The 24,892-nt window shown below is 45.0% G+C and overlaps 1 protein-coding gene across 1 annotated transcript in view; it reads left to right on the top strand.

Annotated features, from left to right (window-relative positions):
* Nucleotides 1-24,892, top strand: part of CRACDL (CRACD like) — a 132,401-nt gene that overhangs the window by 50,219 nt on the left and 57,290 nt on the right. The window contains exons 2-3 of the mRNA XM_044288065.1: nucleotides 18,735-18,797; nucleotides 24,479-24,647. Coding sequence (XP_044144000.1) covers nucleotides 18,749-18,797; nucleotides 24,479-24,647 — 218 coding nt within the window. The 5' untranslated portion in view covers nucleotides 18,735-18,748. The remainder of the gene's footprint in view (nucleotides 1-18,734; nucleotides 18,798-24,478; nucleotides 24,648-24,892) is intronic.

Genomic DNA, 24,892 nt, shown 5'->3' with positions numbered 1-24,892 from the left:
GCATGGCAGGCTGCGATGTCAAAAGGTGGCGGAACGCCGTTCCGGTGCGTTCCGCCAGAAAAAAAGCCCTGGGTAGGTCTATGTGTGTCAAAGTCAACAATCAAGAGAAGACTTCACCAGAAGAAATACAGAGGGTTCACCACAAGATGTAAACCATTGGTGAGCCTCAAAAACAGGAAGGCCAGATTAGAGTTTGCCAAACGACATCTAAGAAAGCCTTCACAGTTCTGGAACAACATCCTATGGACAGGTGAGACCAAGATCAACTTGTACCTGAGTGATGGGAAGAGAAGAGTATGGAGAAGGAAAGGAACTGCTCATGATCCTAAGCATACCACCTCATCAGTGAAGCATGGTGGTGGTAGTGTCATGGCGTGGGCATGTATGGCTGCCAATGGAACCGGTTCTCTTGTATTTATTGATGATGTGACTGCTGACAAAAGCAGCAGGATGAATTCTGAAGTGTTTCGGGCAATATTATCTGCTCATATTCAGCCAAATGCTTCAGAACTCATTGGACGGCGCGTCACAGTGCAGATGGACAATGACCCAAAGCATACTGCAAAAGCAACCAAAGAGTTTTTTAAGGGAAAGAAGTGGATTGTTATGCAATGGCCAAGTCAATCACCGGACCTGAATCCGATTGAGCATGCATTTCACTTGCTGAAGACAAATCTGAAGGGAAAATGCCCCAAGAGTAAGCAGGAACTGAAGACAGTTGCAGTAGAGGCCTGGCAGAGCATCACCAGGGATGAAACCCAGCGTCTGGTGATGTCTATGCGTTCCAGACTTCAGGCTGTAATTGACTGCAAAGGATTTGCAAGCAAGTATTAAAAAGTGAAAGTTTGATTTTATGATTATTATTCTGTCCCATTGCTTTTTGTCCCTTAACAAGTGGGAGGAACATATGCAAACTGTTGTAATTCCTACACCGTGGTGGTGTATAGAGCCAATAATGTTAGAATTGCGTCGATGTCCCAATATTTATGGACCTGACTGTATGTTACATGTTTCTGAAACCAATAAAGAGAATTTAAACAAAACTAAGTACAAAACTACAAAGCACAGTTCAAGTGTTCTGTGCAATATGTTCAAGGAAATCCAATACAGAAAACATATGGCTAAAAGAACACAAGGGAATTGTAGTGTGAGTAGGACAATGAGAGCACAACCATACAGAAGGGGCCACCAGGGGATGCATTATTTAACAATGCACTGATGGAAAGGCATTGCTCCCAGGCAATATTAAAAGGGAGGAAGACATCAATGTACTGTACATGGCCCAGGGCAGACTGCCACGAAGAGAAGTCCAGCTCTAGATTCCTTTAGCCTTAGACCTCATGCACATGGCCATATCATTGCACCATTTGGCAGAGGGCCATAATAGGGCTTCTATATGGGTGCAATGAGTACAACAGAGGTAAAATTGTGGAAAGTTTGGCATTGGATGACATATATAAGGAGACACACTCCCCTGACAGCATTGCTTGTGAGGAAGAATATCTTTGTACATGTGGCACTCACCAGCACCTGTATGGCAGTGCACAGAACCCATATGACTCTTTACCTAGGTATCCATAGAGCCTTTATGCACACGTGATACACAGCTCTGCCATATTTATGAGCCCTAAGGAATGTCAATTCACCTTGGATCCCAGTGCATAACACATAAACTATTTACATATAAAAATGCAAGTATAGAAAGTCAGTGACCCAGATTAAGTAATCCTAAAGACAGCATAAGCTTAGACAGGCTGTCGAGGCCAGATTTATCCCAGGGGCTCAGGCTGGTTGATAAATGAGGTGCAGGGACAGACATTTTTCTCTACTCTATACCAGCTATTGGTTGGCTTAGTTTGAGAATTATATGCTAGATGTGTGGTGCATAATGGCGCATCTTAGGCCCTGTCCCTGCAAAGCTCTGCCTCTTTTCACTAGGCCCAGTCCCCATGTCAAGCATGTCGGAGAAAGTGTAGAAACCCTAGATGCGCCGGTTTGCAACACTTTTTAGACACATTATGGGTGCAGTTACATTAGTAAATTTGGGCCAGTGTATGCAAACGTGTGGTTCATATGACCAGATCAAAATAATGGCATAATAGGACATCGCGGTTAGCACTATTGCATTGCAGCTCTTGGGTCCTAAATTTGGGTCTAACCAATATGTGTGTGTTTATGTAGGTTTCCTCCATGTACTCTGGTTTCCTTCCAGCACTTCAACAAGGTACAGATAGGTTATTTCAGAATTTAGATTAAACCCTGATGGGGAGAGGATGAGGTAAATGACTATCTCTGTACAGCGCTGCGGAATATGTAAGCGCTATATAAATAAATAATATAAAAGAATCCATAGCAAAAGCATGAAGTCCACTGGTTTACAGGGAAACTTTAAAAAAAATCTTATTTCTGTTTTGTTCTAATTTGAAATAGTATGGTTGTTTTCACATGTCAGTCATGTGTATTTTTTTGCAGCAATTTTCATGAAATCACAGCAAAAATGCAGCATCTTGATGTGATTTTGCAAACATCACGACAAAAAGAAGGCAATATGAACACAGTGGGTAGATTTACCAAAACTTTCTTTTTACTCCGGTCTTAGTTTCCCCCCTTGCGCTGCCATTAGATTTGTTTAATATTTGACGAGGCGTGTGCCTCATCATAAATTAGGTGCATCTATGGCAATCCTTCGCCTGGCTAGAAAACTAAGCCAGTATTAGCTTCTGGAAATGTCAGTAAATTTGCCTGGGCTGGTATCCCGGCTCCAGCACAGCCCCCGACATGACCCTGGCTTGGAATAAGGTGTTAAACTGGCTGGTTAAAAAAGGGAATTGCAGCTATTTTTTTTGGCAAAAATAGTTGCAAGTCCCTTAACACTTTGCTTCCACCACCGGAGCGATGTGCGAACATGGCGCCCGCTTGCACGTGCAGCGGGCATCATGGCCGAAAAGTCTTTGTTGTTTCAAACAGCAGAGACCTGCTGCTAATTACCGTGACCCTCAATAATGCCGATCACAGTAATTAAAGGCTGTAGATGCCGTGATCAAGTGAGATCATGGCATCTAAATGTGCTTCCTACCGACACTCCCTGCAGCCAATGGGGGCATCGGTAGTTGTGCTGAACACTATAAGCCCATTTGACAAGGCTTATAGTCTTCATGCTGCAATTCTTATTTTTCCACCAGATGGCAGGCCAGGATAAGAAATTAGCAATTTTCTGTCCAAAACACATTTTAAAAATCCCTGATAGTTCAAAATTAAAAAACATAATGTATAGGCACATAATGAGCTTCAAATCCTCACAAAAAAAGTTTAAATCACCCCCCTTTCTGTATAATTAAAAAATAAATACCTAAATAACAATAAATATAAACATCATGGCTATCACCGTGACCGAAAACGCCCATACTATCAAAATATTTTAAAAAATTCTAATACGGCGAATGGTATCACGGAAAAAAGGGTCAAAATGGCCGATTTTCCATTTTTCCATTGCTTCTCTTACCCAAAAAAATGTAATAAAATGTGATCAAAAAGTCACGCACACTCCAAAATGGTATCAATAAAATCTACGGATTGTCTGGCAAAAACCGAGCCTGTAAACAGCTCAGTAAACATAAGTATAAAAAAAGGAATGCGAGTAAAATATTCTGATGATGTAAAAAAAAAAATCATTGTTTAGCAAAGTTTACATTTATTTTTACACTATTTGGACTTAAAAAACCTATACATATGGGGTATCATTGTAATCGTACTGACCCAGACAATGAAGGGCATAAGTCAGTTTTGCCACAAACGAAACGCCATGGGAACAAAACCCATTAAAACTCCCAATTTGGATTTTTTTTTTACCACTTCCCAGTACATTTTATGCCATAATACAACTTGTCCCGTAAAAAAATAAGCCCTTATGAAAGTTATGGCCCAAGGAAGATAGGGAAGAAAAATGAAAACGCAAAAACAAAAAACCTCGGATATCCTAAGGGTTAAATAACTGACCTACAGTGTGTGACTACACCCTAGTTTATATGATATATATGTGTCATTATGTGGAACCATATGGCAACTGATACTAATTAAACAGAACAACATAAACTCTAAGCTGGAAATTGTGTTCTGGGAAATGAGAATAGCTCTTTGTTTCACAGTGTTTACTCTTTTTATCTTTCTTTTTTTCTCCTCTAATGTCAGGCTGGCAGGGAATATCTATTACCTTTCCATGGCTTATGTTCCTTGGCAGCATTCTTCATGTTTGCCTGTGTGCGTCAGAATGCTTTTGTTCTACTTGTAGTGCTTTCCTTTGAAATAATGTCACTGTCCATAGATGACAAGTCATTGGGCGGTGTTTCATATTCTAAATGCTGAAGTGAAGGCATATACACTCCTAAAGGAATTGTGGTTATTGGCAAATATGGCTTAAAGAGATTGTCCCACAAAAATATTGAGTATTTTTTAATACTGAATACTTTTATAATTGCATGCAAGGCCGCCATCAGGGGGGTACAGCCGATACCCCAGTAAGGGGCCCGGACCCTGGGGGGGGCCAACCAGTTCCACCTCCCCGCCCACCAACCAATCAGAGCTGAGTCAGTGAGTCACAGCACACAATAGCAGAGCCGCTGGCAGCAGGGAGGGGAGGGGATCGGGAGGAGTGTAATCTGATCCTAGAGTGGAAGCTGCTTCTGCCAGCCCCTCCCCTCCCCGCCCACCAACCAATCAGAGCTGAGGCAAGGCAAGCACTAGCAGCTCTGAGTCACTGACACAAGTACAGGGAGTCTAAGAAAGAATGGAATGAGTCACAGGTTAAAATAATCTAAAGATCCGACTTAGTTAGTGACTCACTCGATTCATTCGAGTTAAAAGAGCCGCGAGTCGGACTCTAGAACAGTTTACACTGAGGCTGAAGCTTTTGCAGCAGTGATAAGATTAAGGGACAGGAGCAGAGAGATAAGAGAAGTGACAGGTGACTGTGAAGACCACGCGATCTGTTGCTCAGAAGCCATGAGATTGTAAGGCTACTTTCAAACTAGCGGCAGGACGGATCCGACAGGCTGTTCACCCTGTCGGATCCGTCCTGCCGTTATTTCGCCGGACCACCGCTCCGTCCCCATTGACTACAATGGGGACGGGGTGGAGCTCCGGCGCAGCACGGCAGTGCATGGCGAAAGGTCCAACAGTGTGTCCAACTTTTTAGTCTGGCGGCCTCTCACCGCGAACTGCCGTGCTGCGCCGGAGCTCCGCCCCATCCCCATTATAGTCAAAGGGGACGGAGCGGCGGCAGGACGGATCCAACAGGGTGACAATCTCTCTTCAGGTTTATTAGAAAATCGTGCACAGATTGCACACTAGTTATTTTCCTGAGTGATGTCTGTGTGGACTGTGGGGACTATTATCAGCCAGTGTTACTGTTATCACCTTAGCACATCCAGTTTTCCCTGTGCATTCACTTGGTTGTACTGCTGTCAGACTGCTGTCACTGTGGGTGACAATGCATTGCATGCCCACCACACAGCTCCTGAGTGACTGAGTCCTCCTGTCCGCTTCCCTTCATTCCTGACTTACTCAGTCAGAGCTCGGACAATGTACCAAGAGCCGACTCAGCGAGTCAGCAAGTGAATTGAAGCATCCGCGCATGCGCACCACCTAAGCCCTTCAGTCAGTAGACTCAGCGAGTGAACCGAAGATCCGATTCATGAATCGGTTCATTTGAATGAGCTGATTCAAATGAACCGATTGATCTGAAAGATCCGAACTTCCTATCTCTATTCCTTGCCCGACCCCCCCGCTCCGCTGATTCCTGTATTATACCTGGTATACCGGCTCCGGCTGCATTCCCCTTTAAAAGGCTCTGAGCCACTGCGCAGAGGAATGTAGCTGCGCAGCGGCAGGTGATGTCAGACGCTGTCCGCTGCCTGCTGCCGCCTCATGCCGTGACGCCGCCTTCAGATTAGCGCGCCGCAGCCTGCCTGCCACTGCCAGACACAGTCAATTCTGGTTTGCAGGCTTGCAGCCAGGCGCGGCTGCGGGAACTTCGGTTCTGGCCTCTGGGAGTGGGACTGGAATCGAATCTGGAAAGAATTGTGGTGGAAGCCTGCCCAGCTGCCCTAGTGCCCTCGCCCCACTTAGCCAGCCCAGGAAGGAGTCAGTGCCGGCTCCATGCTCCACTCTACCACATGTTGGACCGGACGGACTCCAACGATTCATTAAGGTCCATTAGGTTACTTGTTTCCATAAATAATGTTATCATTTTACTGTTAATGGTGGCATACAGTATTTTTTCAAAGCAGAACACACAGCTAAATAGCTGGGGCTGGGTGGGCTGGCAAGGGAGGGGTTAATATCAATAAGTGATGGAGGATCCTGGCCCTGTGGGATAATCCAGAAAACAGCTTTGCATTTTACCCCCGAGCAAAGACCACACAACATAGAGCTGCCCAGCCAAGTAGACAACATAAGGATCAATATGAAAAGAAATAATTTGGAGCCTTTGAAACAGCTCAGCGCGAATAACTAACTGGCTTATTGGAGCCCATACACAGGGCCGTTTCTAGGGGCGGGCGGGCCGTTTCTAGGGGCGGGCGGGCCGGGCGGCCGCCCGGGGCGCTGTCAGAAGGGGGGCCCTCTTGTTGTTTCTCTGCCGTGCGCCCTGGCTCCCTCCCTCTGAGATCTCTCCTGCCCTGCGCCCGAGTGCAGAGTCCTCTTCAGACAGTGCCAGTACGTACGTGCGGGCGGCACTTACTGACGTCACGCGCCTGCTCCTCCCACTAGGCGGCGCAGGCGCGTGACGTACAGTGAGTAAGTGAGCGCCGCACTGCCTGCCTATTACCGTCCTCCCTGAGCCCCTGAGCAGTACTGATGCTGAAAAGAAGCCTGCTGTGAGGCAAGTGATGGTCTGGGGGGGCATTAATTACAATGGGGGGCGGGGGCCACTGTCACTGAGGGGGACATTAAGTTTAATAAGGATCACTATGGACATTATTTAGAATGGAGGCTGCTGTGGGTGTCATTACTCATTATAACTATAATGTCTGATAGGCCTAGTCCTGAGCTGAGTTATATTACCCTGCCCATGCCCTGTATAATAATGTACCCATCCCTGATACCCCTTAGTTATATTACCCCGCTGGGGTAATATAACTAAGGGGTATCATGGTACATGGTACAGGGCAGGGTAATATAACTCAGGACTAGGCCTATCAGACATAATAGTTATAATGACACCCACAGCAGCCTCCATTCTAAATAATGTCCATAGTGATCCTTATTAAAAATAATGTCCCCCCACAGGCAGGCAGTGCGGGCGGCGGCGCTCACTCACTGTACGTCATGCGCCGCCCACACTGCCTGCCTGTTACCGCCCGCCCGGAGCAGTGCTGATAAAGAAGCCTGCTGTGAGTGAAAGCCTGAGTCTGTGGGTCACTGGGTGCGTCACTGTGAGTGCGAGCCTGAGTCTGTGGGTCACTGGGTGCGTCACTGTGAGTGCGAGCCTGAGTCTGTGGGTCACTGGGTGCGTCACTGTGAGTGCGAGCCTGAGTCTGTGGGTCACTGGGTGCGTCACTGTGAGTGCGAGCCTGAGTCTGTGGGTCACTGGGTGCGTCACTGTGACCGTCCGTGCAATGTGGTTACACATTTTTTACAATGTATTTCATCGAGCAGTTTTGAAGGGGGGGGGGGGGGAGTTTTTTTTGACACTCGCCCTGATTTTACCTAGAAACTGCACTGCCCATACATTTTCATACTGTACATGCAAAGTATTAAAGTTTTGAACGAAGTGACCTCCGAAGCTCGCTTTGCTCAACACTTCTCAAGAGGTAACCCCTTTAAAGGGTTATTCTGGTTATGGCAAGTTATCCCCTATCCTGTGGATAACTATTAGATTGGTAGGGCTCCTACCAGGGGCATAGCTAAAGGCTGATAGGCCCTGGTGCAAGAGTTCACCTTAGGACCCCTTCCCTAAGTGCTTTGTGGCAAGTGACAGGGGAGCACAGAGCCTTCCTGCTGCCTGAGGCAAAAATTAAAATGGCACCCCCCCATGCCAAATTCTTGACATAACCCAAACCACCTAGAGGTGTAACTTGAAGATTCTGGGCCCCAGTGCAACATCTATGACAGAGCCCACCCAGTGTGCACTTTCTATAATACCAGTGTCTTATGCGGCACAAGGGCCCCCTCAGGCTCCTGAGCCCGGTAGTGACTGCTTCCTCTGCACCCCCTACAGCTATGCCCATGGGTCCTACATACAAATAAATAGACCAAGTGAGAGGCTACAAACTCCTCTTCAAATGAGGTTGTCTTTTGCTGAACCTTTAGCTTCATCCTGTTGTATTAGGGGCCCATGGTTGAGTAAGAATATATCAACAGTAGCTAATGTTTCAGTTACAATTATAATGACTTGTAATGTTGTGGTGGTGTGAGATTAGAGAAACACATTTCTCTGAGACATAGCACCACAGTTGTCCATAGGTGGTGTCTGGTATTGCAGCTAAGCCTAATTTATCTGTCGATGATGTCTCTTATTCATATGCACAGAAAAAGTGAATCAAAAACATATGATGTCTGCCTCTATCAGTCTAATGACATGCCAAAAATACAAGCAGAGCTATGATGAAGGACGATTACATTGTGAAGTAACTGCTGTCACCGCTACATGTATGAAATGCACTGGGCATGTAGCACCTCTGTTACCCAGCACTCGGCTTCATCCTGCTTGCAGTCACAAGGTTACTGTAATCTCTGTGGATCTGATCCAGGTGTTACTTGGCAGCAGCTACCTACCTGTCTATAAATAACGGCAGAGTGACTCCGCACAGCATGGCATGCTATGTGCCACAGGTGCGTGGCTGGAACAAAGCAATAATTGGCTATTAAGCGATTTCCTAGGAGTAAAGAAGGGAAACTATTCAGATGCTATATACAAGCTAGAGCTGGGTGACACTGTACAGTGTAATAAAAGAAAAGAAAGGGGAAGGTTATGTCAATCCTTCAGGGATGGTGAAATCCCCAAAGGGGGTGAAATATAATGGGCGCCAACAGTGGTGGGAAAACTGAGTGAAGAGACCAAGTGAAGTAGATCAACGGCGGGGAAGGCGGCTCAACTGAGTGTTTGATGCTATCAAAAACACTTAAGAGAAATCGATTGGAGGGATGTGAAGAAGGGAAGGGGCCTGTGTAGGGGGCACCTCCAGTGCACACAAGTCCCTTCTAGCCACAAAAATAGAGGGACAGGTGAATAGTCAAGCGCCAAGTCTCCCATGAAATAGAGGTGATAAGTAATATTGATAATATTAACAATGATAGAACATAAAATACTTCTCACTGAGCTACTACGGTGGCCACTACATATGTATATATAAAGTGACAATAGCGAAAATATATTGTCATATAAGGATGGTAGTGACAGTAAATTAATATAAAACCATCCGGAATGAATAGAAGATAAAGGTGCATAAAAGATCAATGCTATTAAAAGCAATAAAGGTCATTCTAGTGACCATAAAATTGGATTATCGAATAAGTACAAGACATATATGTACTCACTTCGCTGGGGGGTAGTCATCAGGATAAGCACATAACACCTGTGATGTAGAACCCCCCTGGCCAGGATCGCATGTAGAATGTCAGTGATTAATGGCAGCACACTTCAGAAAGGCTTCAGATAAATCACTTTATTCAGGTAAACAGGCTCAACGCGTTTCAGGGACCAAGATTCCCCTTCTTTTTTAGGAGCAAGTACAGGGTAGCAGGTAAAATATGGCAGCATAAATATATATACCCCCCATAAGTGCGGGAAGCAAAACACAAATAGCATCAGTTGTACGCCTCTTTTGGCCTAAAATTGTTGCACAACCTCCTTTACACAAAGAAGAGTCGAGGGAGTGGCAGATTTTTCAGCAGGCGCAAGGACTACCAAGATGAGCCTTTTAAATTTTGCACATCTTCCAGCAGCCAGTGTACAGCATAAGGTACAAAAAAGACTGCTAACGAATGACGATTTTAATAAATGACCACCAATTAATCCAAATGTGCCTGGTTATGGGAAGGTGAAGGTCTTCAGAAGCACTTGATAAAACTCACAAATCACTGGTTGCAAGTAAAGGTAAAACCTCCTACCTTGCCTGAAGTAACGCAGAACATCTCCCAAACAATCTGATGATATCATATGACCACAAAGCAACATTATATTACATTTAAAGGAACCTGTCAGCAGTTTCATGTTGCCCTAGATCAGTGGTTCTCAACCTTTCTAAAGCCGTGACCCCTTAATACAGTTCCTCATGTTGTGGTGACCCCCAACCATTACATTTTTTTCCTTGCTACGTCATAACTAATTTTGCTACTGTTATGAATTGTAATGTAAATATCTGATATGCGGGATGTATTTTTATTGCTACAAATTGAACATAATTAAAGCAGCGTAATTAATCACAAAATGTTGGGTACCCCTCAAATAAATAAATCAGTGGTGCTTCAAGTCCCCCCCAAATAAATAAATCAGAAGTGCTCAGGGTCCCCCAAATAAATAAATCAGCGAGGCTTCAGGTCTCCCCCAAATAAATAAATCAATGGTGCTCAGGGTCCCCCAAATAAATAAATCAGAAGTGCTCAGGGTCCCCCAAATAAATAAATCAGTGGTGCATCAGGTTTCCCCCAAATAAATAAATCAATGGTGCTCAGGGTCCCCCAAATAAATAAATCAGAAGTGCTCAGGGTCCCCCAAATAAATAAATCAGCGGTGCTTCATGTCCCCCCAAATAAATTAAGCCTTGCTCAGCCAAATAATTAAACTAAAACTCGCCAGGCTCAGCCAGGCTCAATTAAATCATTGGTGGCAGTGGTGCCCAGCGGCGGTGTCATTAACGAACTTGGACCTCAGCAGACAGGCGGCCCAACTTACCCGTCCAGACGTCAGGCTCCTTCAAGCACAGGCAGTGATAGGACATCACTTGCTGTGCTCGAGGATAAGGGGCCGCTGCCGTTGTGCGGGCGACCCACAATAGGAAGCCTCAGGCGACCCCCTGGAAAGGGCCGATCGACCCCCAAAGGGGTCGCGACCCCTAGGTTGAGAACCACTGCCCTAGATCAAGGGTAAAGGTATAGGCATAAAGGTATAGTAAAGGTATTCTACTCAGGCTATGTTTACACCACTCTCTGTGATTACGATGAATAGATGATAGGATGATAGACCCTTACAGTAGTGTTGCACCGAGTATCGAATTATCGATACCCAATTGATATATTTGTACCGGTATCGATTCGATACCGGGATTTGCCTTTTACCGATAGTAGGATGCGTTACTGCACAGCCTAGAATCAGAGAATATGGCGCTCACTTCTATCCGCGTGCTCCATGTTCTCCTCAGCAGCACAGTGGAGAAGGAAGGCGTCTCTCCCTCCCTTCTGTGGCGCTGTTGCCTCTGCCACCAATGACAAGTGAGAGGGGAAGAGGAGCAGAGGGGCTGTGGCCACTGTGCACCAATGAAGATAACTAACTCATTAATACAAATATAGGCGGCGGGCCCCGGCGGCAGAACCACATAGCCGGCACCTGGTCTCTATGACAGGGCGCAGCGATCCGCAGCAGTTAACCCCTCAGGTGTGGCACCTGAGGAGTTAACTGCAACGGATCGCAGCACCTTGTCATAGAGGTCGGGTACCAAGTATGTGATTCTGCTGCCGGTACCCGCCGCCTATATTTGTATTAATGAGTTAGTTATCTTAATTGGTGGTGCAGTGGCACTCAACCCCCCTCCCCCACCAACACCACTATTAAAAACATTGGTGGCGCAGTGTGCCCCCCCAACCCCAGTATTAAAAACATTGGTGGGACAGTACGTCCCCCCCAACCCCCCCAGTATTAAAGTAATTGGTTGTAGTGGCCACACGGTCCCCTGCTCCCCTCTTCATTGGTGGCAGTTCCGATCGTAGCCCCAGCAACTTAATCGCGGGGCTCCGATCGGTTACCATGGCAGCCAGGACGCTACTGAAGCCCTGGCTGCCACTGCTGCTGTGTGTACAAAGCCCAGGGCAGCAGGGAGAGTGTAAGATCCTATACACCCTAATAGATCTCTATTAGGGTGAATGGGACAAGGGATGAAAATAGATCCCAGGTTCTAGCCCCTAAGGGGGCTAATGGTTATTAAATAAAAAGTGTAAAAAAATAAAAATAAAACTAACACCAAAATATAAAAGGGGTTCTACAGTTTGTTTAAATTGGATACATCATCAGCATCTGATCGGCGGGGGTCCGACACCTGGGACCCCCGCCGATGAGCTGTTATCAACTTGCCTGGGCGCGGCTAAGCTCCGTTCACTTGAATGGAGCTTAGCCCCGCCCAGGCAAGTTGATACAAGTCGTGATGTCACTGGGCCAGTGGTAAACAGTGAGAAGGCCGCGGCGCTGCTGGAGCGCCGCTGCCTTCTCAAACAGCTGATCAGCGGGTGTCCCGGGTGTCGGACCCCTGCCGATCAGATGCTTATGATCTATCCAGAGGATAGATCATCAGTTTAAACAAACTGCAGAACCCCTTTAAGATTAAATCACCCCCTTTTCCAATTTTGAATATAAAATATATTCACAATAAAAAAATAAACATATTACATATCACCACATCCCAAAAAGTCCAAAATATTAAAATATAAAAAAAATCTCCTATGCGGTGAACGCCGTAACAGAAAAAAATAAAATGAAAACCTCGCAATTCGCTATTTTTTTAGTCACCTTGTCCCCCCTAAAAATAGGATCGGACTTTTTGATTATGGGCCAGACGTTCCATAAAATGCTGAATGCACATAGCTTTTTTGGTGTTTTATTTTTTTCGCATGGTATCAAATGGTATCGAGTATCGCAATACTTTTTTATGGTATCGAAATTGAATAAAAATTTACAGACCTGACATACCAAAAGAGTGTTCTTTCAGCATCTGCCAGGCAAACATGCATTGGTATTCTGCTTTTTTACTGTATAGGAAAGCACAGCCTATTCCAGTTCCCATACAGTCTGCCACCACAAAAAATTATAAACTGCACAGTTAAGCTTTGGGGGTATACAGATGATGTATTCCTTGGTATAGAATACAGTGGTTTGACCTATACGTTAGGAGATTTTATGTGTGCACTGAAAGTAAAGTCCTAAAACAATAGAAGCAAAGCATACACAGGTAAACACTGACAACCCATTTTCTGATACAACATGTATCCATCCTGCAGAGAGAATGAGCACAGGAGAAAGCAAAGGGAGAAGGAACGCCAAATCTCTGTTTGATAATCATAAGGTCTTATTCACGCAGTGAAAAATGGACGTCACACAGCCATTTTTAGAACAATGGTTCTGTTCACATGTCTGTTTTTTAATGGACAGCCCCTATACTAGTCAAGGGGCCCGTTTTTAATGGCCATTTGTCAGAAAAGACATCCATGAAAAAATTTACCATTTTACGTTTTTTAGCAGCCCTTTTTTCACCACTGTTGTGTGAACATAACCTGGTATATTCTGATATAACCCCAAAAGGCATCTAAAAACACCTGGCTTGTACGGCGTTTTTTTTATGCATTTATCTAGGTATTTTTGTGGTGAAGTTGACCAAATAGTGTGTTTGTAAGGTGTTTTTTTATGATTTGCATTTTTCTTTAGGAAGGTATGTATCCCACTCTGATGTCACTTCCTCATTAAAACAGTATGGGAAAAACATATTGGTACAAAAAACACTATGCAAAAAAGCAAAGCACAGACACACAAAAGCACCTGTTTGTCCTTTAATATTTTTTTAAAAAGCGAAAAAAAAAATTGTGCGTGACACCAGTCTATTAGGGGTTTTCACTCTAAGGCCTCATACACACGACCGTGGTGGCGTTTTTCTTTACCCTTCTGTATAGGGAAAAACTGAAACATTTTGGCGTCTAGGAGGCCCAAAATAAACGAATTTGAAAAATATATTTGTTAAATTATTTTTTGTTCAAATCTTCCAGAAAAAGAGAACATCTATCTAGTGCCACCTATGAGTCCGACTTTTTAACAAGTCTTGGAATATTACAAGGCAAAATAGCCAGTTGGATTTCCAAAAAGTGGCACTTTAGCGAGACTATTCTCTTTCTCTGGGAGATGCCTCTTTATTCTTTACATATTATTTTCCCATGGAGCATTGCCACTGAGTCTGCATGCACACCTGGTCTTGAAATGGTAAATTGTTAGGATATGCCATCAGGGGCTGCCTGGGAACTTACAGTAGCCCTGGAAAAAATACTAAAAGTGGCCCCGTTTTGTAGTCGGGTCCAAGTTGATAAAAGGCAGGGCCATCAATACCATATTGTGGCACATTATACCACTTCAACAGAGCCAAATACCACAGTCTATGACAAAATACTGCCAGCAGGACAAAATACATCCCCAAAAATTTCCACTGGATGGCCGTGAGGAGGGCTCAGGCGGCCCCCTGGGCATCGGCCCACCAGGAAATTTCCCTGAAAGGTCTATGGCCAATCCGCCTCTGTATGCCATCAATATCAGGTAGGTGCAGGTCTCACGCCTTGGACCTGCTCCTGTCTCCAGAATGTGGCCCCCAAAGTGAAGTAGAGCCCGCCATGTGTGCACAGCCACTCTCTATTCACAGAACTGTCTTTGAGATGAATGGCGGATGCCCAGGGTGCTCATGTTCACATTGGGACCCCTATTCTGGAGATAGAAGCGGGGTCTCCGAGGTGGGCTCTGCACCAGTATAATGTGTTCTCTTGTTAAATAGTCAGGAAAAAAATCCAGATAAATTTAGGGATTTCAGTTTACCCAAGTGTCACGAATTAGAGATCCAGCGACAGACCTCTGCGTCGTCAAGCAAAAACATACAGCAATACGGTACAGTCACAACAGATTTTATTGCACAAACAGAATCCAAGGAGTGAAACACAGGGAAATTGAGAGCTCTATGTACCGTCCGCACAGTGGGAGGAAAACACCGACTGCGCCACTGTCTAGTAATACTCCAGAGGGGCGTGACTAAGCAACTCCTGGTATTCACTAGGGCCCCAGATGGTAGGGTTAGGCTTTGCCGCAGGGAGTTGCCATGGTCCACTCTGGAGCGTGAACTAGACAGTGACAACAGGAGCAAACAGACAACAGGTACCAGAAGGTACCGACGGTACATAGGCAAACAAACAGGCAAATACAAGCAGGCAAACTAAAAACACAAGCAGGAGTTCACGCAAGGGAACAGGAGTGGCAATGAGCAGAGAAGGACTAGCTCCAACAGTGGTATACTGCTTGGCCTTTCCCATAGCACTCTGCAGCAAGGCACTCTGCAGCAAGGGCTTGCTGAACAGAGACATATAAATACACACTAGGTGACTCAAACATAACAGGCAGAACAGATAACAGAAACACAGGAAAGAGGACGGCAATGAACAAGTAGGAAACCCACAGAGCACAGACAGACATGGATCCCATGGGTCAGCAGCATGGGAGAGTGAGTACAAACAAGGAGCAGGACAAGAAAACACACACCAGGAGAGCTGACCCAGAACTGAGGAAACCTCAGCCTTAGGCCGAATGCACACGGCCGTGTTCCGCGGTAACACTGCCTGGCATCCTGTTGAGAGCAGGAGCGCACGGCGTCATTGGTTGCTATGACGCCGTGCGCTTCATGCCGCCGCTGGACTACAGTAATACACTCGTATAGTGTATTACTGTAGTCCAGCGGCGGCATGAAGCGCACGGCGTCATAGCAACCAATGACGCAGTGTGCTCCTGCTCTCAACAGGATGCCAGGCCTTGTTACTACGAACCGCTCTCGGCCGCGGAACACGGCATTGTGCATTCGGCCTTATATACAGGTTCCATGGGTGCAGCAGAGAGGCCACACCCATGGAGCAGACAGAGAGGATTAACTCCAGATAGGAACACAGGGGAGTTAACCCATAAAGAATCACAAAGAACACACAGAAACGAAACTGCAGCGAGGAGCACCAAACGAGCAAGGGCGGAAGGTCACAGCCAGAGAGAGTGGCTGTGACACCAAGGCTTTCTAGGTTGAATTCACATATGGGAGATAAGTTGCAATTATTTCTGCGACTGTCCCATTCATGTGAATGAGGTTTGCAGAAATCCATGTGGTTGCCATCAAAACAACCACATTCAAATAAATGGAACTGAATTTCAGTACAGAAAGTATGCCAACAAATCTGACACGTATGATATACCCCAATTTAGGGCCTGTTCACACAGTGGATTCTGATGCTGTCAAAATCTGCCCAAATATACAGTACAGACCAAAAGTTTGGACACACCTTCTCATTCAAAAAGTTTTCTTTATTTTCATGACTATGAAAATTGTAGATTCACACTGGAGGCATCAAAACTATGAATTAACACATGTGGAATTATATACATAACAAAAAAGTGTGAAACAACTGAAAATATGTCATATTCTAGGTTCCACCTTTTGCTTTGATTACTGCTTTGCACACTCTTGGCATTCTCTTGATAAGCTTCAAGAGGTAGTCACCTGAAATGGTTTTCACTTCACAGGTGTGCCCTGTCAGGTTTAATAAGTGGTATTTCTTGCCTTATAAATGGGGTTGGGACCATCAGTTGCGTTGTGGAGAAGTCAGGTGGATACACAGCTGATAGTCCTACTGAATAGACTGTTAGAATTTGTATTATGGCAAGAAAAAAGCAGCTAAGTAAAGAAAAACTAGTGGCCATCATTACTTTAAGAAATGAAGGTCAGTCAGTCCGAAAAATTGGGAAAACTTTAAAAGTGTCCCCAAGTGCAGTCACAAAAACCATCAAGCGCTACAAAGAAACTGGCTCACATGTGGACCGCCCCAGGAAAGGAAGACCAAGTGTCACCTCTGCTGCGGAGGATAAGTTCATCCGAGTCACCAGCCTCAGAAATCGCAGGTTAACAGCAGCTCAGATTAGAGACCAGGTCAATGCCACACAGAGTTCTAGCAGCAGACACATCTCTAGAACAACTGTTCAGAGGAGGCTGTGTGAATCAGGCCTTCATGGTAGAATATCTGCTAGGAAACCACTGCTAAGGACAAGCAACAAGCAGAAGAGACTTGTTTGGGCTAAAGAACACAAGGAATGAACATTAGACCAGTGGAAATCTGTGCTTTGGTCTGATGAGTCCAAATTTGAGATCTTTGGTTCCAACCACCGTGTCTTTGTGCGACGCAGAAAAGGTGAACGGATGGACTCTACAAGCCTGGTTCCCACCGTGAGACATGGAGGAGGAGGTGTGATGGTGTGTGGGTGCTTTGCTGGTGACACTGCTGGGGATTTATTCAAAATTGAAGGCATACTGAACCAGCATGGCTACCACAGCATCTTGCAGCGGCATGCTATTCCATCCGGTTTGCGTTTAGTTGGACCATCATTTATTTTTCAACAGGACAATGACCCCAAAGACACCTCCAGGCTGTGTAAGGGCTATTTGACCATGAAGGAGAGTAATGGGGTGCTGCGCCAGATGACCTGGCCTCCACAGTCACCGGACCTGAACCCAATCGAGATGGTTTGGGGTGAGCTGGACCGCAGAGTGAAGGCAAAAGGGCCAACAAGTGCTAAGCATCTCTGGGAACTCCTTCAAGACTGTTGGAAGACCATTTCAGGTGACTACCTCTTGAAGCTCATCAAGAGAGTGCCAAGAGTGTGCAAAGCAGTAATCAAAGCAAAGGTGGCTACTTTGAAGAACCTAGAATATGACATATTTTCAGTTGTTTCACACTTTTTTGTTATGTATATAATTCCACATGTGTTAATTCATAGTTTTGATGCCTTCAGTGTGAATCTACAATTTTCATAGTCCTGAAAATAAAGAAAACTCTTTGAATAAGAAGGTGTGTCAAAACTTTTGGTCTGTACTGTATACCATGGCAGAAACCACCGCAGTTGTTCAGTTTGGATGCCTTGGGCCTGCTTGTGGCTTAGCTTCACTGAATGGAACCATATAGCGAGTGGACATCTGCCATGGCTCCAAGCAGCGGCTGTCCGCATACCGCGCCAAGAAGGGACATGCCCTTCTTTGCACAGTTGCAAACCTCGGTGCTGCTTTTCACCGAAAACAATGGGAGGCAGACACCACACGGCTGCTGGTGGAATTTTGGCACTGTGCCTATGTGAATAGGTCACCAGGTCCTAAGGTGGAGAAGTATTAGATCTGTATGGCTTCCAGGCTCTGGATGTTCACAACATTTACATTCACTAAGGCTAGTTTCACACAAGCGTTAGACACCGGCCAAAACAGCCTTCTGGAGCTGCCAGATGCTACTTGACATAATGCGGACCTGCGGAGATCCGGACAAAAAGCACCAAAAATGCGAGAATCGCCCAGATGAAAAATGATGCACGCAGCGGTTTTCGGCCGACTGATTCTAGGCATATTTGCTGGGTTGCAGCCAGATCTCCACCGCTCCCCATTGCAGTGAATAGGGCCGGAGGCAAAGCTGGAATGCAGAGAGTGAAGCTAGCCTAGCAGTAAGCATAGATCTTAGAATTGGTGGGGAAGTGAAGAAGAGTACATTAGAAAGTAGCAGAGCGTTTTATTATACTGTAAATCAGCTTTATTTACATGAACTGGAAACCCCCTTTAAGAGAGTTCAGCCTCGTGCCGTCTGTCAGTGTTGTATGGACTGGTATAGTTATGGTTCATCTTGTCTATTACATATATCTGTTCAAAATGCTCCGAAAAATAAGCATTGTGTCAGAGGACGTGGTGTTTTCACATTTTATGTTTATTTTTTAGGTGAGTTATTTGGAATGGATCTAAAAGTCAGAGAAGTTGAGACCCTTGTAGATGATAATTCAGGTATGTTGAACTTGTGGTAAGGTCTGCGCTGAAGGTATGTTCTGTATTCTTTACGATATCTTACTCATTTCTTTAAAGGAGTTTATAATTTGCTTATTAAAACTTTACCCCTGAATGAACACAAGGTGGCAGCGGGCCGCTATGTGCTGGGTCACAGAGAACTAAAGCCTTTGCTTGGATCCCAGAAACTCATATTAGGTGTAGACTACACTGTCATGTTTGGTAGCGCTACTGATTGTCTTTGACTTTTGAGTGACAGCTGCAGTCTACCTAATGTATTTCTTTGGACAGCGCTGCATCTCATAGTTAATAACCTCTCCTGACATGTCTGTTTTAGTAACGGCTTGCATTCCCCATGTAACAGTTCTGGAGCATCTTTTCTTATGGCTCTATGTTGTACTGTTCCTCTATTATTCCTACTAAAATGAAGACAACTAGGTGTTACCATTCCCTCTGTCAAAGGGGGACACTATGCAGGGACATACCCCCAACTGGTATCACCTAGGTGGCAGTTTATGGAGTGTAGATGCCCCAGAAATATTTACTAAGACATGTCAGGAGCTGTGACAGGTCATATTTAACCCTTTCAGGACTTTGTGATTTTCAGTTTTTTTTCAGGAAAAGTTAAGTTGTACTTTCTAATGGCACCATTTAATATTGCATAGGATATAATGGGAGGCTGAGAAAAAAATTCCAGATGGGATGGATTTAAAATAAACGCAATTCACCCACAATTTTATGTGTTTTATTTTTATGGTGTTTCCTGTGCAGTTAAACTTACCTGTTACCTTTATTCTGTGGCTCAGTATGATTACAGCTATACCACATTTACATGGCTTTTCTTGTATTTTTAATAAAAATATCTTTGCATCGCCCTATTCTAACACAGATAACTTTACTTTTTTTAGGCTCCATTCACACGTCCGTATAATGGGTCCGCATCCGGTCCTGCAAATTGCGGAACGGGTGCGGACCCATTCATTCTCTATGGGGAATGAATGGATGCGGAGAGCACACTATGTGCTCTCCACATCCGCATTTCCGGAACGCGGCCCCCGATCTTCCAGTCCACGGCTCCAGAAAAAAATAGAACATGTCCTATTCTTGTCCGCAATTGTGGACAAGAATAGGCAGTTCTATGGGGGTGTCGGCTGGGTGTATTGTGGATTCGCCATTTGCGGATTCAGAACTGTGTGGGGTGGATATTTTGCTAGATCTGTAGTTTTTATTGATATAATTTTAGAGTGTGTATACATTTTTGATAATTTTTTATTCCATTTTTGGAGGAGTTAAAGCAATGAAAAGCAAATTTGGATGTTTTTTTTTTCCATTCACAGTCTGGATAAATACATTTATATTTAATATTACAGCCTTTTGAGACATAATAGTATGAGCTATGATCTTTATTTTTTTGTTTTATTTTTAATATTGGTAAGGAGGGTAATTAGAATTTTTATATTTCTTATATTTGTATTTTACTTTCTCTTACACTTGAACATACAGTCGTCAGATTGCTTCTCCCACAGGCCGCAATGAATTACTATTGCAGCCTATGGGAGTTTCAATGTGTTCCTATAGAGCCCTGCAACAGGCAGGGCACCAAAGGAACATCTCTGTGGTAAGCCTTGGAGCCTCTGTCAGATTCGAGGCTATCACAACAAACGGTTTCCCAATCTCTGCACAGGGTAGCCGTTTGGGCCCAGGAGCACAGCACTTCTTGGGAACAGCCTGTCAGATGTTGTGGTCAAAATTGACCACGGCATTTGAGAGGTTAAATGTCCGTGATCGGCATTATTGCTGATCACATACATTAGCTCTATAAGTGTCTGCTGTTTAAAAACTGTGGTGCTTACTGAGCGGGTGCCATGTTTAAATGCTGGACTTCCGTCAGACATGTACGGTGGAGGTCTGGAAGGGGTTAATCACAAACACCAGCCTTAAAGTAAATTTCTGTAAATGGATATATTATGAGGTCATCTCTTTTTCTTAATCAAGCAGATCAAAGGGAACTGCTAGTATCAAGAGTTCTTAAAGGGTTTGGATGCCTTTGGAGCTATTTTTTTTATATTATTGTTTTATATGTATTTGGTGTTAATAAACTCTTCTGTAAATGGTTGTTATGAACACTTTTGCACCGTTTGCCGTCTACAGCTCCTATGTTGCCCACTATATAACAGCTGCAGAAAGCTGTTCTGTGGTAAATCTGCCAGACTGCCTATCTGATGGCTCACTCTCTTCTAAGCTGATTTTTGCCCAAAACAAGGTTGGACTTTCATTTGGGCATACATCAGCTTAGAAGACGGTTCAGCAGAGGTCAGAAGGGTGTCAGAGAACCAGCCCTCAGATGGGCAATCTGACAGATTTATCACACAGCAGCTTTCTGCAACTGCTGTATAGTGTGAAATATAGGAGCTGAACAAGCCCCCAAAAAAATTCTACAAAAATGCTTATTAGCCCCAAGTTCATGTCACATAGTAATGTGAGGTTGCCTTGCCACTCTTTGTCTGTGCCTGTGCACCACAGTACATAGTAAAGGCATCGCCCTCACTGTATGTAGTCCACATGTGCAGCGCTGCTGTTTCCGTCACTGTGGGAGCGCCGTGGTCTCACAGTGACATATGCAGTATACACAGTGAGACTTATGTCCTTACTATACACTGTAGTGCGCCCTGGAAGAGAGCGGAAACACAACCTCACAGGCAGAGGGAGAGAGCATCAGTGACGTCACAGGGAGTTAGAAGCGCACAGAGGAGGTAGTGGGCTCCTCACAGGCAGAGGGGGAGAGCATCAGTGACGTCACAGGGAGTTAGATGCGCACAGAGGAGGTACTGGGCTCCTCACAGGCAGAGGGGGAGAGCATCAGTGGCGTCACAGGGGGTTAGATGCGCACAGAGGACTTAGTGGGCTCCTCACAGGCAGAGGGGGAGAGCATCAGTGGCGTCACAGGGAGTTAGAAGCGCACAGAGGAGGTAGTGGGCTCCTCACAGGCAGAGGGGGAGAGCATCAGTGACGTCACAGGGAGTTAGAAGCGCACAGAGGAGGTAGTGGGCTCCTCACAGGCAGAGGGGGAGAGCATCAGTGGCGTCACAGGGAGTTAGAAGCGCACAGAGGAGGTAGTGGGCTCCTCACAGGCAGAGGGGGAGAGCATCAGTGGCGTCACAGGGGGTTAGATGCGCACAGAGGACTTAGTGGGCTCCTCACAGGCAGAGGGGGAGAGCATCAGTGGCGTCACAGGGAGTTAGAAGCGCACAGAGGAGGTACTGGGCTCCTCACAGGCAGAGGGGGAGAGCATCAGTGACGTCACAGGGAGTTAGAAGCGCACAGAGGAGGTAGTGGGCTCCTCACAGGCAGAGGGGGAGAGCATCAGTGGCGTCACAGGGGGTTAGATGCGCACAGAGGACTTAGTGGGCTCCTCACAGGCAGAGGGGGAGAGCATCAGTGACGTCACAGGGAGTTAGAAGCGCACAGAGGAGGTAGTGGGCTCCTCACAGGCAGAGGGGGAGAGCATCAGTGGCGTCACAGGGAGTTAGAAGCGCACAGAGGAGGTAGTGGGCTCCTCACAGGCAGAGGGGGAGAGCATCAGTGGCGTCACAGGGAGTTAGAAGCGCACAGAGGAGGTAGTGGGCTCCTCACAGGCAGAGGGGGAGAGCATCAGTGACGTCACAGGGAGTTAGAAGCGCACAGAGGAGGTAGTGGGCTCCTCACAGGCAGAGGGGGAGAGCATCAGTGGCGTCACAGGGAGTTAGAAGCGCACAGAGGAGGTAGTGGGCTCCTCACAGGCAGAGGGGGAGAGCATCAGTGGCGTCACAGGGAGTTAGAAGCGCACAGAGGAGGTAGTGGGCTCCTCACAGGCAGAGGGGGAGAGCATCAGTGGCGTCACAGGGAGTTAGAAGCGCACAGAGGAGGTAGTGGGCTCCTCACAGGCAGAGGGGGAGAGCATCAGTGGCGTCACAGGGGGTTAGATGCGCACAGAGGACTTAGTGGGCTCCTCACAGGCAGAGGGGGAGAGCATCAGTGGCGTCACAGGGAGTTAGAAGCGCACAGAGGAGGTACTGGGCTCCTCACAGGCAGAGGGGGAGAGCATCAGTGACGTCACAGGGAGTTAGAAGTGCACAGAGGAGGTACTGGGCTCCTCACAGGCAGAGGGGGAGAGCATCAGTGACGTCACAGGGAGTTAGAAGTGCACAGAGGAGGTACTGGGCTCCTCACAGGCAGAGGGGGAGAGCATCAGTGACGTCACAGGGAGTTAGAAGTGCACAGAGGAGGTACTGGGCTCCTCACAGGCAGAGGGGGAGAGCATCAGTGACGTCACAGGGAGTTAGAAGTGCACAGAGGAGGTACTGGGCTCCTCACAGGCAGAGGGGGAGAGCATCAGTGACGTCACAGGGAGTTAGAAGTGCACAGAGGAGGTACTGGGCTCTCTCTTTAGAAACATCCTGCTCATTTTATGGCAATAGCAAAATGTACAAAAGAATACTAAAGGTTTAAGTGCATAACAGCACCGTAGCATTACTTATTTAAGCCAAATATCAATGACAGATTCCCTTTAACATTTTATGTTTTTGCCATTTTATTTTGTAAAGCTATCGTTTTGTAAAGTCGTTTAAATGTTTTACCCCTTCATGTGACACGGAGCAGGACTGTCGGGAGAACGAGTCTTGGGTCAGGTCAAGTTTACTAATCTCTCTGCAGTAAACACTCTTTTGTTCCTGCTACTAACGTGAAAGCAGAACACATAAGTGTTGTAATCTGTGTTTTCCTCCTTTCATATGGAACATTAGTCTATTGAGTATTTCTAAGGATTTTATTTTTACTGTGCACTAATCAGCCATTAACATATTTTATTATTTTAATACTGTGGAAGGGATTAGTTTTCAAAGAGAGCTAATACAATTCATTGGTGTATCAAATATATATTTTCAAATATTTTATCCTCTATATTTGAAGTCTTAGTTGGTTTGGTCAACATTTATGTAATATGTATGTGTGTATTAAGGTCACTGTTTGCCTTTCCATGTGTTTTTCTTTCAACATCAGTCCTATTTGGTACAGTTCCATGAATCTAGTTTGCTCACATAGCCTAGAAGCTTTATAGCAGATTATCAGATTTACTGGACCTGTCAGTCATTGTCATACATTAGCCTGCTCAGTGTTTATTTACCACATAAAAATATTTAATACATTTGAAGATTTTTATTGGCTATTCTTAATTCGAACATAAAAACACATAATTCTGATTATCAAAATTTCTGTAGATTTATTTAGTTTACTAAAAAAGATAGTTGAGGAGAGATCTAATAACCAGCGATGGACTAGTCCACCAGAGTACCAGAAGATCCTCTGGTGGGCCCAGGCTCTTATATAGGGAGCTGCCTTTGGAGATAATAAATTGCCACAAGGGTCTTCTCCTTTAAATCTATTGGACTCTATTTATTATATAGGGGCCTGGAGAATAATTTTCTCTGGTGGACCAAATCCAATCCTGCTAATAATAATGTATAAATATATCAGGGGTCAGTAAAGAGATCTCTGCCATCTATTTATACCCAGGACTGTGATATACATATTATATATATATATATTATATATATATTATATTATATATATAATATATATATATATTAAACTCAATGACTGTAACTAAGAGAAGCACAATTTAAGAATTTGTATTTTTCTTTTAGCTAAAAAGAAGTTTAAATTTAAATCTTTCAAAAAATTCTTTGGGATAAAGAAAAGGAAAGAGACTTTACCATCACTGGGTGCAAGTGGTCTAAAGCAGAGTCAGTCTGCCAGCGATGTCACCGTCCCTGATTCTTTGCGTGCTGATTATGACTCTGAGGATGAACTTGAGTAAGTCAGAATATAATATATTCTTTTTCTTGTAAATCTTTTTTATTAGGTTTTGCATCAACATAAAAAAAACTCCAAAAGACAACTTTCATATTTTACTTTGCCTAATTTACAAGGTGCAATTTCAGAGAAATGCAGATTTAGTATAGTGGAAAAAAAATAATCACTAATACCTGACGGAAACCTGACAGACCACTTATAAGTTAGTGGGGGTAATTTTTTTTTATCCTAATGGATCAATATAA

The sequence above is a fragment of the Bufo gargarizans genome, chromosome 3, assembly GCF_014858855.1.
Source record: "Bufo gargarizans isolate SCDJY-AF-19 chromosome 3, ASM1485885v1, whole genome shotgun sequence".
NCBI classification, from domain to species: Eukaryota; Metazoa; Chordata; class Amphibia; order Anura; family Bufonidae; genus Bufo; species Bufo gargarizans.
The sequence above is the reverse complement of the archived record's forward strand: the minus strand, read 5'-3'. Positions and strand labels throughout refer to the sequence as shown.